Source organism: Phalaenopsis equestris, unplaced genomic scaffold (genome assembly GCF_001263595.1).
Source record: "Phalaenopsis equestris unplaced genomic scaffold, ASM126359v1 Scaffold001273, whole genome shotgun sequence".
NCBI classification, from domain to species: domain Eukaryota; kingdom Viridiplantae; phylum Streptophyta; class Magnoliopsida; order Asparagales; family Orchidaceae; genus Phalaenopsis; species Phalaenopsis equestris.
In genome coordinates this window covers 83,809-96,331 of record NW_018165712.1, presented here as the reverse complement: position 1 = coordinate 96,331, position 12,523 = coordinate 83,809, and the positions used below count along the sequence as shown (strand labels likewise).

Below are 12,523 nucleotides of genomic sequence, written 5' to 3'. Positions count from 1 at the left end.
TTTCCTAGCAGTCCAAACATTTTTTTGGGTTTCTACATACCAGTTTTATTCATTTTTTAACTAACCGGGTCAATTATGATATATTACAAACTAATTGTCTTAATTTTATATCGTGAGATTTAGAACCAAAAACATGGGGAAAAAGAGAAGCATTTACACGCATACCCCACAATTCTTACATTTCAAACACAAACTTTCACATTTACGGTAAATATTTGCGTACAGAATATGTTCGCAACACTGCATACGTCAGAGATTATTCAGAGGGTACAGAGGGGTTATACCTGCATTATACCCCCTATAACCTCCCTGTACCTACCGGAACTACAGAAACGCAGAACTTATTTGTAAGTTACAGAGAGATTACAGAATGTATAACGTGAATATAACCCCCCCAACCCTTTGAATAACCTCTCGACGTACGCAACACTGCATACATCTTACGTACGCAAATATTTTCCCATATTTACATATATAACAATCAACTTATTAATATCACCACTCTAACTTTTTAAAATTGAAATGCACTTTTTCGAGCATAAATTTATGACACCAAAATATTGATTTATTCGATATAAAGATAACTAAGAATTATCTTGCATTTAAATTTCCCAAAAGAAAAAAAAAATGGATGCAAAAATAAGTTCCACAAATTAGGGATTGAACTGAGAAAAATAAAATAAATAAATAAATAATCCTTGAGGATTAATTTGCAAGGTCACATATACATATACAATCTGACAAGTTCCTAAGCTTCAATATTATCCATCTTTAAAACCAACATAAAACAAAGCCAAGACCCAACCAAACTACTGCGATAATACAGGAGTAAACATCAAACCAAATGAAATTGTACATGAACATCCTTGTCCTTAAATACAACCTACAAGCTGTTGCAAGCTTCAAATTTGGCCACTATTTAAAATAAAAAATCACATTCATAACGAAGCTAACAAATACCTTTATGTGTTGCAACATATTAACAAAGAAGAACTTAAAAAGCCCAGAGCTTTCACTTCAACAATGATTATTTGACTTCCTAAAACAGAAGATATAAGCTTTGGGTTAGAATAAGTCTACAAAATCATCATCACTCAGGAAATACAAGATTCATTTATCCCCGATGCACAAAAGCTGATCAAGCAGAAACCTGCAACTACAAGAGAGCTTCACAAGTTGCCTTATTATGTCCAAAAAGCATTCACCCACCGCCAAACCGATTAAATCGCTTTCTCCTTGGTCTAACGGGTGTCCGTCTAGGTGGGGGTACAAACAAGTTAGCAGCATTAAAATTAATGTTGGCAATATCAGGTATTGGATTTATTGATTCACCATAGGTTGCACGGTAACAATCAATTCTAAAATATCCCAGACAAAAATCATACACAGATCTATCGATTCGATTGCAGACCGCGACGGCATGGGGACAGGGCAAGCCCGAAAGTTGCCATCTTCGACACGAACAGACCCAATCCCCGGTGTTGACGACGTATATGGTGTTGCCACGAACTTCAAAGACAGTATCAGACGAACATAAAACGCTCAGCTTGCGAGACTTCACTACCTCCTTCTGCAACTTCTGCTCCATGGATGGTGTTAATTGACCCACCCAAGTATTTGATATCTCTCTTCTCAAGCGAATCACCTCCATCATTTTACTCTGAATTGCATCAAGTATCAGTATTATCGAAGACTCGCATTTCACAGGTATCCAATTGGAAAACGAGTCGACAATGTCCGAGGATAAATGGTCGTACCGTGCACCTCTGAACAAAGCATCGGACCAATTCTCGGGCTTACTAGCCATGACCCAATTTGCAACGTCGTCTGAAACGCTCCTTATGCTCTCGATGGAAGAGTTGAAATCTTCGATGGTGCATGCTTGGGCAGCGCGGGTGAAATCATCAGCCATTGTCTCCTTCTGTTGCTGAGACCATGGACCTCTCTTCAGTTCTGCTTTGAAATCCTCTATGAGTTCATGGAGGCAATAACTGTGATAACTATCTGGAAAAACCTGAGCTACAGCTTCATCTAAACCCTTTTGTCTATTAGAAATAAAGGTGATGGCTCTAGGCTTTGTTAAAGCACATTTTAATTGGGCCAAGAACCAGAGCCAACTATCACATGTTTCATCCTCCACGACAGCAAAGCCAACCGGAAAGATGACGTCATTTCCATCGACCGAAGCAGCTGCTAATAGCTTACATTGAATGTTGGACTTCAAGGGGATTCTATCAAGAAATATGAGGGGACGGCAGCCGTGCTCGAATCCATTAAGAGAAGCATGATAAGATACAAAAAGACGGCGAAATTTGGAATCGACAGATGTGTATAATATGGCCACACTGCCTGGGTTTGTCTCCAGTATCCTTTCACAATACCACGGCAGAAGGTTGTATGTCTCTCTTAGATTAGTAAATAGTTCCTTCTGAGCAACTTCTCTTCCTCTCCAGACTTGCGAATAAGTCAAATTTACTCCATAATCATCAAAAAGCTCCCTTAAAATTTCCTTAGGCTTACTTTGTGGTGAATCATGCAATTTTTCCTTGAGAATGCTTGTCAGCCATTGTCTTGTTGCTCTCCTCTGACCCAGTTTGCCATTTCCACCCCCGCAAGTGTGCTCGCTATTCATTTTCTTGATCACAAACTTCTGCTTGTGAGATGACTCAGATGCATGTATCCTCCATGTGCAATTTTCGTCATTGCAGCATTTCACGGTTACTCGAGAACTTTCATTCTTGATAAATTTGTAAATAAAACCTTTACTAATAGCATATTTACATAACTCACCCCTGAAGTCCTTCACATTATCAAATTCTTGCCCCACACCGGTGATAACATCATCCCAAAGAGTGTTTGTACTAAGAGGTCTAACGTTCTCAGGCGCGACAATGGAGGAGAGAAGAGAGGCACCTCGATCAAATAACATGCTCCTTTCCCTATAAGAGCAGACTTCATTAAAATTTTGTCTACTTCTAAAATAAATTCTTTTGATACAATAAAATAATGAGTAGCTACCTCTCGTCAACATTAGCAATAATAGCAAGTCCCTGCTGTCTAAAATTGTCCACTGAATCAGCACCAGGTAAGCCTGGTATAGCAAAATCGGTTGCAATGATCCTATTCCCAGCAGCACGCAGCAAGAATCATCAAGGGAAATTAAAAGAAGAAATTTACAAAAATCTTCATGGGTCAAGAAGTAGAAAGCTTTCCCAAAATTAGACAAGTACCTATTTGATTCAATGCTCTTGAGTTGTCAGTGTTATTAAGATATTTGTATTATTAGATGAAAGCATTATAATAAATCAAATTATTTTGTTTGGTTCAATGTTGTTACGTCGAAAATGTGAATGCTTATATTGGAACATGCTAACAGGATTCTTCAGTTGTCATGATGAGATGGCGGATGGTTTGACTAAGATATAATGTCAATAAAAATAAGATGATTGTCATTTTAAAATATTCTTTGATGATATCAATGAACGAAAGAGTATAACACTTTAAATAACATAACATTACATTAGGGATGCCACTGAACAAAAAGAAAAACCTAAAATAAAAAATAGCGAATTCAACGACAAAATTTGAGCTCCAGTTATATTGGATTTATATCATGGTAAATCCCCAATTATTAATGTATATCAACTAAGAAACTGGGAGCTATCTAATCTTACGAATTAAATAGTCAAAACAGATCATCTAATCAGGCTTAATACAGCTTTCCCTGGATTAGGGAAAATTTTAAGAGGATAGTTTAGTACATTGATCAACATTTTTAAATCCTCCGTGCCAAGAAAATCTCAAGTCTAGTTGTTATTTTTCCTAAAAAAAGAGAGGAATCAGAATTCATCATATCATGGCTACTAATCTCCAAAAACATAACAACTATTATTATCATAAGCATCATGGCAGGAAGAAAAAGTGGTCAATCATCTAAGAATATGATCTCATAGTTTAACACCCTGCACCGTCTTCTTCAATCCCTCAGTTTATTAGGTTTTGTTGATAATCTTTGTTTTCGAGAGAAACAATGCTAGTCTACCAGGATCTCCTCACAGGCAACGAGCTTTTCTCGGACTCATTTTCTTATAAGGAAATTGAGTGGGATGTTTATGGGAAGTCCAAGGAAAGTGGGTAGTGAAAGGTGCCCTTAACGTGAACATTGGTGCAAATACTTCAGCTGAGGGTGCTGATGAAGATGAGGGTGTTGACCATCAAGCAATTAAAGTGGTTGATATTGTTGGCACTTTTCGTCGTCTGCAGGAACAACCTTCATTTGACAAAAAGCAATTTGTCACTTTTACGAAGTGTTATATCAAGAATTTGACACCAAAATTGGAAGCAGAGAAGCAGGACATGTTCAAGAGCACATCAAGAGTGCTACCACGTTTATTGCTTTCAAAATTAAATGACTTGCAATTTTTTGTAGGTGAGAGTATGCATGATGATGGCAGTTTGGTCTTTGCACACTATAAGGAGGGTGCTGCTGATCCAACTTTCTTATATTTTGCATATGGATTGAAGGAGGTCCAGTGCTAAGGATGATCTCCTTCAGACTGAGCATGACTTTTGGTTCTGTTATTTACCGCAGCTATTAGTGTTGGAATTTGACAATAATACCCTTTTTATGTTGTCTTAGTTTTGTTGTATTGGTTGGAATTAATTAAATATTCTCCTTATAATTGATTGCAAATTATATATACTTTTAAAGTGTTACGCTGATAACTATATATATATATATATATATATATATGATAACAAGTGAATTTTTTTTCTTGATTAAATGAATATTTATTAATAGAAAGAATTTTTCAACTTGACTCCATTTTCAACGACTAGCACTAAAACTGCTTTTGTAGTAACCAGAGGGAATCCAATCATAAAAAATTTCATTCCAAACATAAAAAGAAATGCATCCTAATCATAAAAATGTCAAATCAAGTCCAGTATTAACTCTTTAATTTCAGAAATGATTATGAAGGACTTGCAAGAAATATTACGAGATCAAGGTGTAAACTGTTAGCATATTTTATAATTCTAACAAGTCGAACATCTTCTAAAGTAAATGAATATTCATCAATATAAAGAATTTTTAAAACTACAAAGATACCATCATATACTCTAAACTAATTACATGAAATATTATTTAGTAAGCATGACATTGATAATTATCATTCAATAAAACCGAAAAACTAAATAATGCCAAGGGGTAACTTGTTAAAATCTATAAAGATGATGATGATGATGTAATTTCCAATTGAGTGATGAAAACAGAAGGTCACCTCGAAAGTTATGAGAAAAAGAATAACTTGAGATAACTTTCTTAAAACTACAAAGATATCATCGCCACCACCACTATCATTAGACTTATCCACCAACAAGTTCAGCTAAGCTTTATGAATTATCATTTTCATTCATTCATTCATAATGAGTGTTGTTTGAGGTGCTAACATTTATGCTGCAAATAATTTTCAACAACTTTTATTCTTGTTAGCATATGTCTATCATTACTCTTTCCTAATCATCTAACATTAATTTTATTTACCCATTAAATAAGTGCATTTTTACCCTTCATTATACCTAGCCAAATCACCCAAATTTATTTCAATTACCTTATGTTCAATAAATGATACTCCAACCATCTCTCTTATATAATCATATTTCTTGATTTAGCCTTCTTATTTTTTCATATATCCATCTGAATATTATCATCTTTATCATGCCCAGTTTAGTTATCCATAATTTTTTTTTATTTCCCAATATTTGGATTCATATAAAGACTCTACATAATTACCGATTTCACATATATCATTTTATATTGTAATAATGTGGATTAATAATTTTTCATTATTAAATTAAAACAAATGCATATCGTATACTCAATCTTTGTTCTATTCATTCTAAGTCTCTGTTATCTGAATAATTTTCAATTGTTCTAACTAATCGTTTATTTTAGAAGATGACAAACAATAATCTATACAAAAAAAAGTATTCACTAGGATACCTTCAACATTTATTTCTAAGCATCTCCACAAGTAATACAAAAAGATATTGACTCAATATAAATACTTGATAAAATCCAAGTAAAATTGAATAGTACTTAGAAATTCCGCAACCATTTACAGCACTAGTTAGTGCTCTATCATACTTATCATTAACAACTTGAATATGCCTCCGATACGCATTTCTTCTTTAATGCATGTCAAACTAATGCTTGTGTTACATATGCATTCTCAAGATCAACAAAAATTAAATGAAAAAAGTTTTTTACTCTATACTTCAGTAATTGTGTTAATACAAACAGTTCTTGATATACCAGATCTCCTTCCAAAAAACAATATTAATTTTCTATAATTGGCGTAATATTTCTAGTATATGCTACCTTGCTTTCTTCTATAACTCCAATGTATGGCTTGTAGTTTTAATCCTCATATAATTAGCATAATCTTGAACATCTCCTTTCTTAAATATTAGTATTAAATAATTCATCTCAAATTATTCAGCATCCCTGAATAGTCGAAATTTGAAAGAAAAAAGATGAATTCACAGACATATCGCACAATTCTTCTATATTTACATATCTAACACATAAAATTTGATATTTATGTTTATGACACTTTGGTGTTCTAAACCTATACATGAAATGGTGTGTTTCACGTTTAAAAAGTTCAAAATAGTAGTATTTTTCATGTAAGATCAGTTTTTTTTTTAGTGTTATGCATATAAATATAAAAGTTTAGGTGTTAGATATGTATATATATAAAAATTATGTGGTTTGTATGTAAATGGCCAAAGAAAAAATTTGCTAAACAAATCATGAAAACAACTCCTAAGACTTTTTTAATCTCAATAGGTATCTTACATAAACCTAATTTTTAATATTTACATACCTTCAAAGCAAACATCAGTTTTTCGGACAAATCTATTTCATATCTCATCAACGTCTTCATCATACTCATCCAAAAAAAATTTCCTTTCAAAACTCTAATTTAATTATTTTTCAAAATAGCATTTCTACTTTATTTGATGTCTATATCTTTAATAAGATGTTCTCACCTTCACACTTCTAATAAACCAACAATGATAAAAGTCTCTAGATGTCTAACCTTATATATTATATATCACATTTTTTCCTTTCTCAACAACAAACTTATTATATAAATCATCAAAAATTTATGATTTTTCTTTTGTTCTACCATTTATAAAACCTTCAATCTTTTATTATAAAAATTAAAAGTACATATAAACAATTGGCTAAAAAGCATGATTTGGTCATCCTCCCAATGTTCATACATAAAATTACCTAAAAAATAGTTGAAAATATTAATTATTCCCCTTTCCATGTTAAGTACATAAATCTATGGCATTCCTCTTTCCAAATTCTAGCATTAGTCTGTGGCACATTTTCCCCTATTTAGTAAATGAATTTGACTCCTTTCAATCCCTTATTTAGTAATGATCTCGGCATATTCCTCAAACTAGATGGTAAAAGTTTACTATTTTTGAATACTAGATTGCAAATTCTTTTGCTATGTCTGGCGATTTAACTTCCTGCTAAAACAATCGAAGTGCTTACTTTATAGTTTATTTTTTAAGAATTATCAATCCACCTCCACATGTTTGGTTTGATCATGTGGCAATGAATTCGGGACAATATTAATGGAAGACTCCTTGTTATAGTATATCCTCACAGCTCCTTTCCATTTAATTTATAATTTTTTAATAGAATTTTAATCATGGAAATTCATAAATACTTTGAGCAATTGCATTGAATTAAAATTCAACATTTGATCTTGACAGGATAGATTTTTTTCATGCTCCTATATGTTAGTAGATTTATCAGGTCATTTCTCGTATCTACAGTTTTCTTCCTTCTTGATAGCATAATTACGCCTCCCAAGGGTGATTTTTTTCAGAGGATTCATCTCTTCTCTCCCGGCATCCCACACATTGTTATTTTTAATGCTTCAAATGAAATTTTTTATATTTTGATGGTGTTGGTATTGATATTATATATAAAGAAGGCTTTATATGTAGGAGAAAATTTTAAAAGGATGCATAATAGATTATAAGTTATAGAGGAAAGAGTGAAAGAGTGAGATAATAGTCGATCATTATTATGAGAGTTGCCCGAACACACTTCAAAATCTTCTGCTTACTGGAAACTTTGGATGGGCTTTGTATTTTTTGCATAAATATGAAGACGTTTAGTGATAAGATTAATGTATTAATCTTGAATTTGTGCTGCTAGGATGTCGAGAAAAATATTAAATCATCAAAAATTTATTCTATTTAAGTGTTTTCCTCCTGAAGATAAGTTTCAATGAAGAAACTTTATGTTTCATTAAAAATAAAATCTCTTGAAGTGAATAATTTTTTTGATGGTCAGATGTAATATTTATAGCATTTATACCATTTTAAGTAGAATATAAAACATCTACTCTCCTAACTTGGATCATCATAAAGTTGGCATTTAATGTGACCAAACCATCTAACACGATTCTCTCAAATCTTCTTTGCTATTGGAGCTACACCAACCCTTTCACAGATATATTTGTTTCGCATTTTATTTCTAAGTGTAAAGTCACTCATCCACCTAAGCATTCTCATCTCAGAAACTCTTAACTTAGGGGTTGTTTGAGATGAATTTTTGTTTTTTGTTTTTTATTTTTTAAAACAAAAAATGGGAAACAAACATATACAGTATTTTCTTAGCTATTTTTTGTTTTATTTCTATTTTTTATTTTTTAGGATAACACTTGTGTTTCTAAAATACTAACAACAAAAATAATATGTTTTTGCCAATTTTTAAAACACCAAAACAACCTTTCGCCTAGCCTGCCTCCGTCGCCCATCGCCAATAACCACCAACAGCCACTGTTGCCTGCCACCTACTACCGCCCGCCCCTCGACGCTGGCCTCCCGCCGTCGATCGCAGCATGCTGGCTGCCCACCCCCTCTCCCTGCCCCTATGGGATTTTCCCTCCCCCCCCGCCACTGCCACCATCGACTGCCTCTTGGTGTCGTCGTCCGCCGCCGTCGGTCACTGTCGCGCTCCTACTGATGCCTGCCCCCACTCTCTGCTACCCGCCCGCCTCCAACCCCACCTGCCGCTACAAGCCCGCCGCAGCTCGTCCTCCGCGGCCTGCCTGCCACCTCTGCTAGTTGTTGCCGCTCGCCTATCGCTGCACGCTCCTTGCCAGCCCCCGCCTGCCGCAGCCTGCCCTTCGTTGCCTGCCCCTCTGCCCATCACCTAAGCCGCCTCCGTCGGTCACCGCCGCTCACCTAGTGGCACCCGCCTGCTGCATGTCCCCACTCTTCATTGTCACCGGCTCTGACCCGTCACAACATTCCACCATCATCGCTCGTTGTCGTCACCGCCTACCACTCTTGCCCCCGCGGCAAACCCACCGATGGCGGCCCTCGTTGGTCCCCACCTGTTACTTGTCTCACGTCCGTCACAGCTCGCTGCCCGCCAGTCCACAAGTAATGTTTCGTGCTGGGCGGAGCAAGGAAAATGTCGTATACACCATGGGTGACAGAGTTTAATACTAGAGCGCACATGGACCCAACCATTTAATAAAAATACAGGTTTTATTTCTTTAAGAAAATAAAAAAACCCAACCAAACATATCTTATATTTTTTAGTTTTAATAATATATAAATCATAACAGTACCAAACTCGTTTTCTAATAACACAAAACAGAAAACAAAACAAAAATAAAACAAACTAAAAACAAAAATAAAAATAAAAAAATAGAAAGTGATCCCACACAGACCCTTAATTTTTTGGGTTTTTTTAAAGGCCAACGTTCAGTGCCATAAAGTATTGCAATTCTCACCACTATCTTATAAAAATTTCCTTTAAGTCTGACCAGTTCTTTTCGATCACACAATAAGCCCAATGCATTCCTCCACTTCAACCATCCAACTACAATTGTACTAATGACATCCCCATCTATATCACCATCACTTTGAATAATAGATCTGAGATATCTAAAGCATTTACTCTTTTAATGACATGATCACTCATAGTTACAATCCCACCATTAGATCTCTACTACTAAAATTAAATTCAAAATTAAATTCCATGTATTCAATTTTACATATACTCAAACAAAAACCTTTAGACTCTAAAGTTGGCCTCTGTAATTTAAGTTTTTATTTAACTTTTTCTCTACTCTTATCCACAAGAATGGTATCATCAGTGAAAAACATACACCAAGGTGCATCCTCCTATAAATGTCTAGCAATAGCATTCATAACTTATGCAAAAAGATATAGGCTTAAAGTCAATCCTTGACGTAATCCAACTAAAATAGGAAAATACTTAGTCAATCCACCTTCTGTTCGAACACAAGTAAAAATTCTAGTATATATATCTTTAAAGACGGAATATAAGTCATATCAATACCTTTCTTTCAAGAACTAGCGAACTTCCCTTGTACTGTTATATCATATATATATATATATATATTTATTTATTTATTTATTTATTTCATAAGATAAGCTCATATCATCTAAGTGTAATCATCCATGAATATGACAACTTTTTTGGCTACAAATATATTACGAGTTTTTAAAGGTCCCCAAATATCAAAATAAATTATTAAGAAAGAAGTAAAAAATCTGAATTCACCTTTAGAAAATAAAACTTTATGATGTTTAACAACTTTATAAGTTTCATAATAAGAATTTCCAATGTTTGTATTTATATAAAGGGAAGAAAACATAGATTATAGAACTTTACAGGAGAAATATCCTAGTCTATAATGATGGTTCCAAATTGTGTGTTTATTAAAAAAAGATATGAAATAAGAAAAGTGCATATTATGAAGTAAATCTAATCCATTCTTCCTCGTGATAAAGCTTTAAAATAAACAATAATGAATAAAAAAATTTCATTTTACAATTGTAGTATTTCATGAGTTTATGAATAGGTATAAGATTTACTGAAAGGATGTGAATATGTAGAACATTATCGAGAGTAAATGTTGGAGAAATATGAATATTCATTTGACCTAACTACTTTTATTTTTTTACTGTTGGGATAAAAATTGTAGGTTTGAAAATATTAGCATGATTATCATCTGATCGGTGACTCATGAATCTGTTATTCAGGTCTTAGGGAAACCACAAAAAAGTATTAAAACTACCAGAGTTAGAATTCAAAAAAGAAACTTCGAAAAAACACAAACTAAATAGCTTTTTTGAGAGAAATGAGGAAGTTTCTTAATATATCATTTTTTTTCCTAAATTAAGACCTTCTAATTCAACAAGACAGGCCTATCCTTTTAATTGGCCTTCTTTATTTTAAATATAATCTTGGGACTTTATAGAGTTTCCAAATTTTCACTTAAATATGCTGCTTTTTCTTGTTATAATTACAACATAAATTTCATTTGTAAAAAGGTTTTTGTCCTTTTTTGTGAGAAAATTCAGTGGCCAAAAGTTCATTTCCTTTAAGACTTTGTGGCTTCCAATGACTAATGCTTCAGATTTGTGAGTTTCAGGTGTAACCATTATTTATTTATTTATTTTTTGGTTCATATAAGAGAAAAGACCTCATATCAAGATGGTAGATCCTCTTTGGTCAAGATTTGAATATGAACTTTTGAATTCATTGTCGTTCTGTAGAAAACTCAAACACCCTTTCTCTTTCTCCAAATTGTTTGAAAACCACAACATCATTAGTATACTTCATCTTAAAATCTTCATAATAACTTAGTTCAAGCTAATATACCTTCAATGCATTGAAATATGCAATGATAGAGAGATTCCTTTGCTTAGTTGATGAGACTTTTATCTTGATCTCATAAATAAGAGTGCATCTTTATCTTTTGATTAAGTTTATTTGATAGCTTATTAAACATTTTTTGCAGTTTTTAGGAGTATATATGGTCCATTAATTTAAGGCATCATGATACTCCATAACAACGAAATTATCATAAGAGTCTAAATCATTACAAAGTGCAACTTTAAATCTTCACATCTACAAAAATATCAACAGGATAATATATTTTTTCTCTTTCTTTCCTAGAAAAACTTCACAATGAAAGACCACTTCCAAGTAATTTCTTTTATTTAAATGATACGAGGTTTGTATTATCTGGAATTCTCCAGTCTGATTTTCACCATCACGATGATAATCAATTCTTTAAAAGAATGTCAAAAATTTTAAATATAACTAAGAGATCAAGAATGAAAGAATTACAAATAAAGATTACAATAAAAAACATAATCTTACTATGATATCATACGAAAACGACTAGAAATGTTTCCCCTTATTTTTGCATGATTTTTTATAGCTCCTTTCATTCCTTATTTAATGATCCATATACTTTTAAGAGCAAACATTAAGATTTAACTTATTCACTTCTTAAATACACATTTTTTCATTAATAACGTTTGTATCCCCTTCACTCCACAACCTTTATTGAAACTCCAAACTATGACCTTATAGTAGTAGACCAGAACTTCTCCTATAGCGATTGTCTACCTCGGTTCTTTGTGGGTTTGATGC

The 12,523-nt window shown here is 33.3% G+C and overlaps 1 protein-coding gene and 1 pseudogene across 1 annotated transcript in view; one reads left to right on the top strand and one right to left on the bottom strand.

Annotated features, from left to right (window-relative positions):
• Window positions 1-1,218: 1,218 nt before the first annotated feature.
• LOC110033740 overlaps window positions 1,219-12,523 on the bottom strand; it is a gene marked incomplete at its 3' end in the record, with an annotated part of 35,368 nt that continues 24,063 nt past the window's right edge. The window contains 2 exon segments of the mRNA XM_020737805.1: window positions 1,219-2,939; window positions 3,019-3,120. Of these exon segments, the coding sequence (XP_020593464.1) occupies window positions 1,219-2,939; window positions 3,019-3,120 (1,823 nt within the window).
• Window positions 3,864-4,667, top strand: LOC110033741 (annotated as a pseudogene).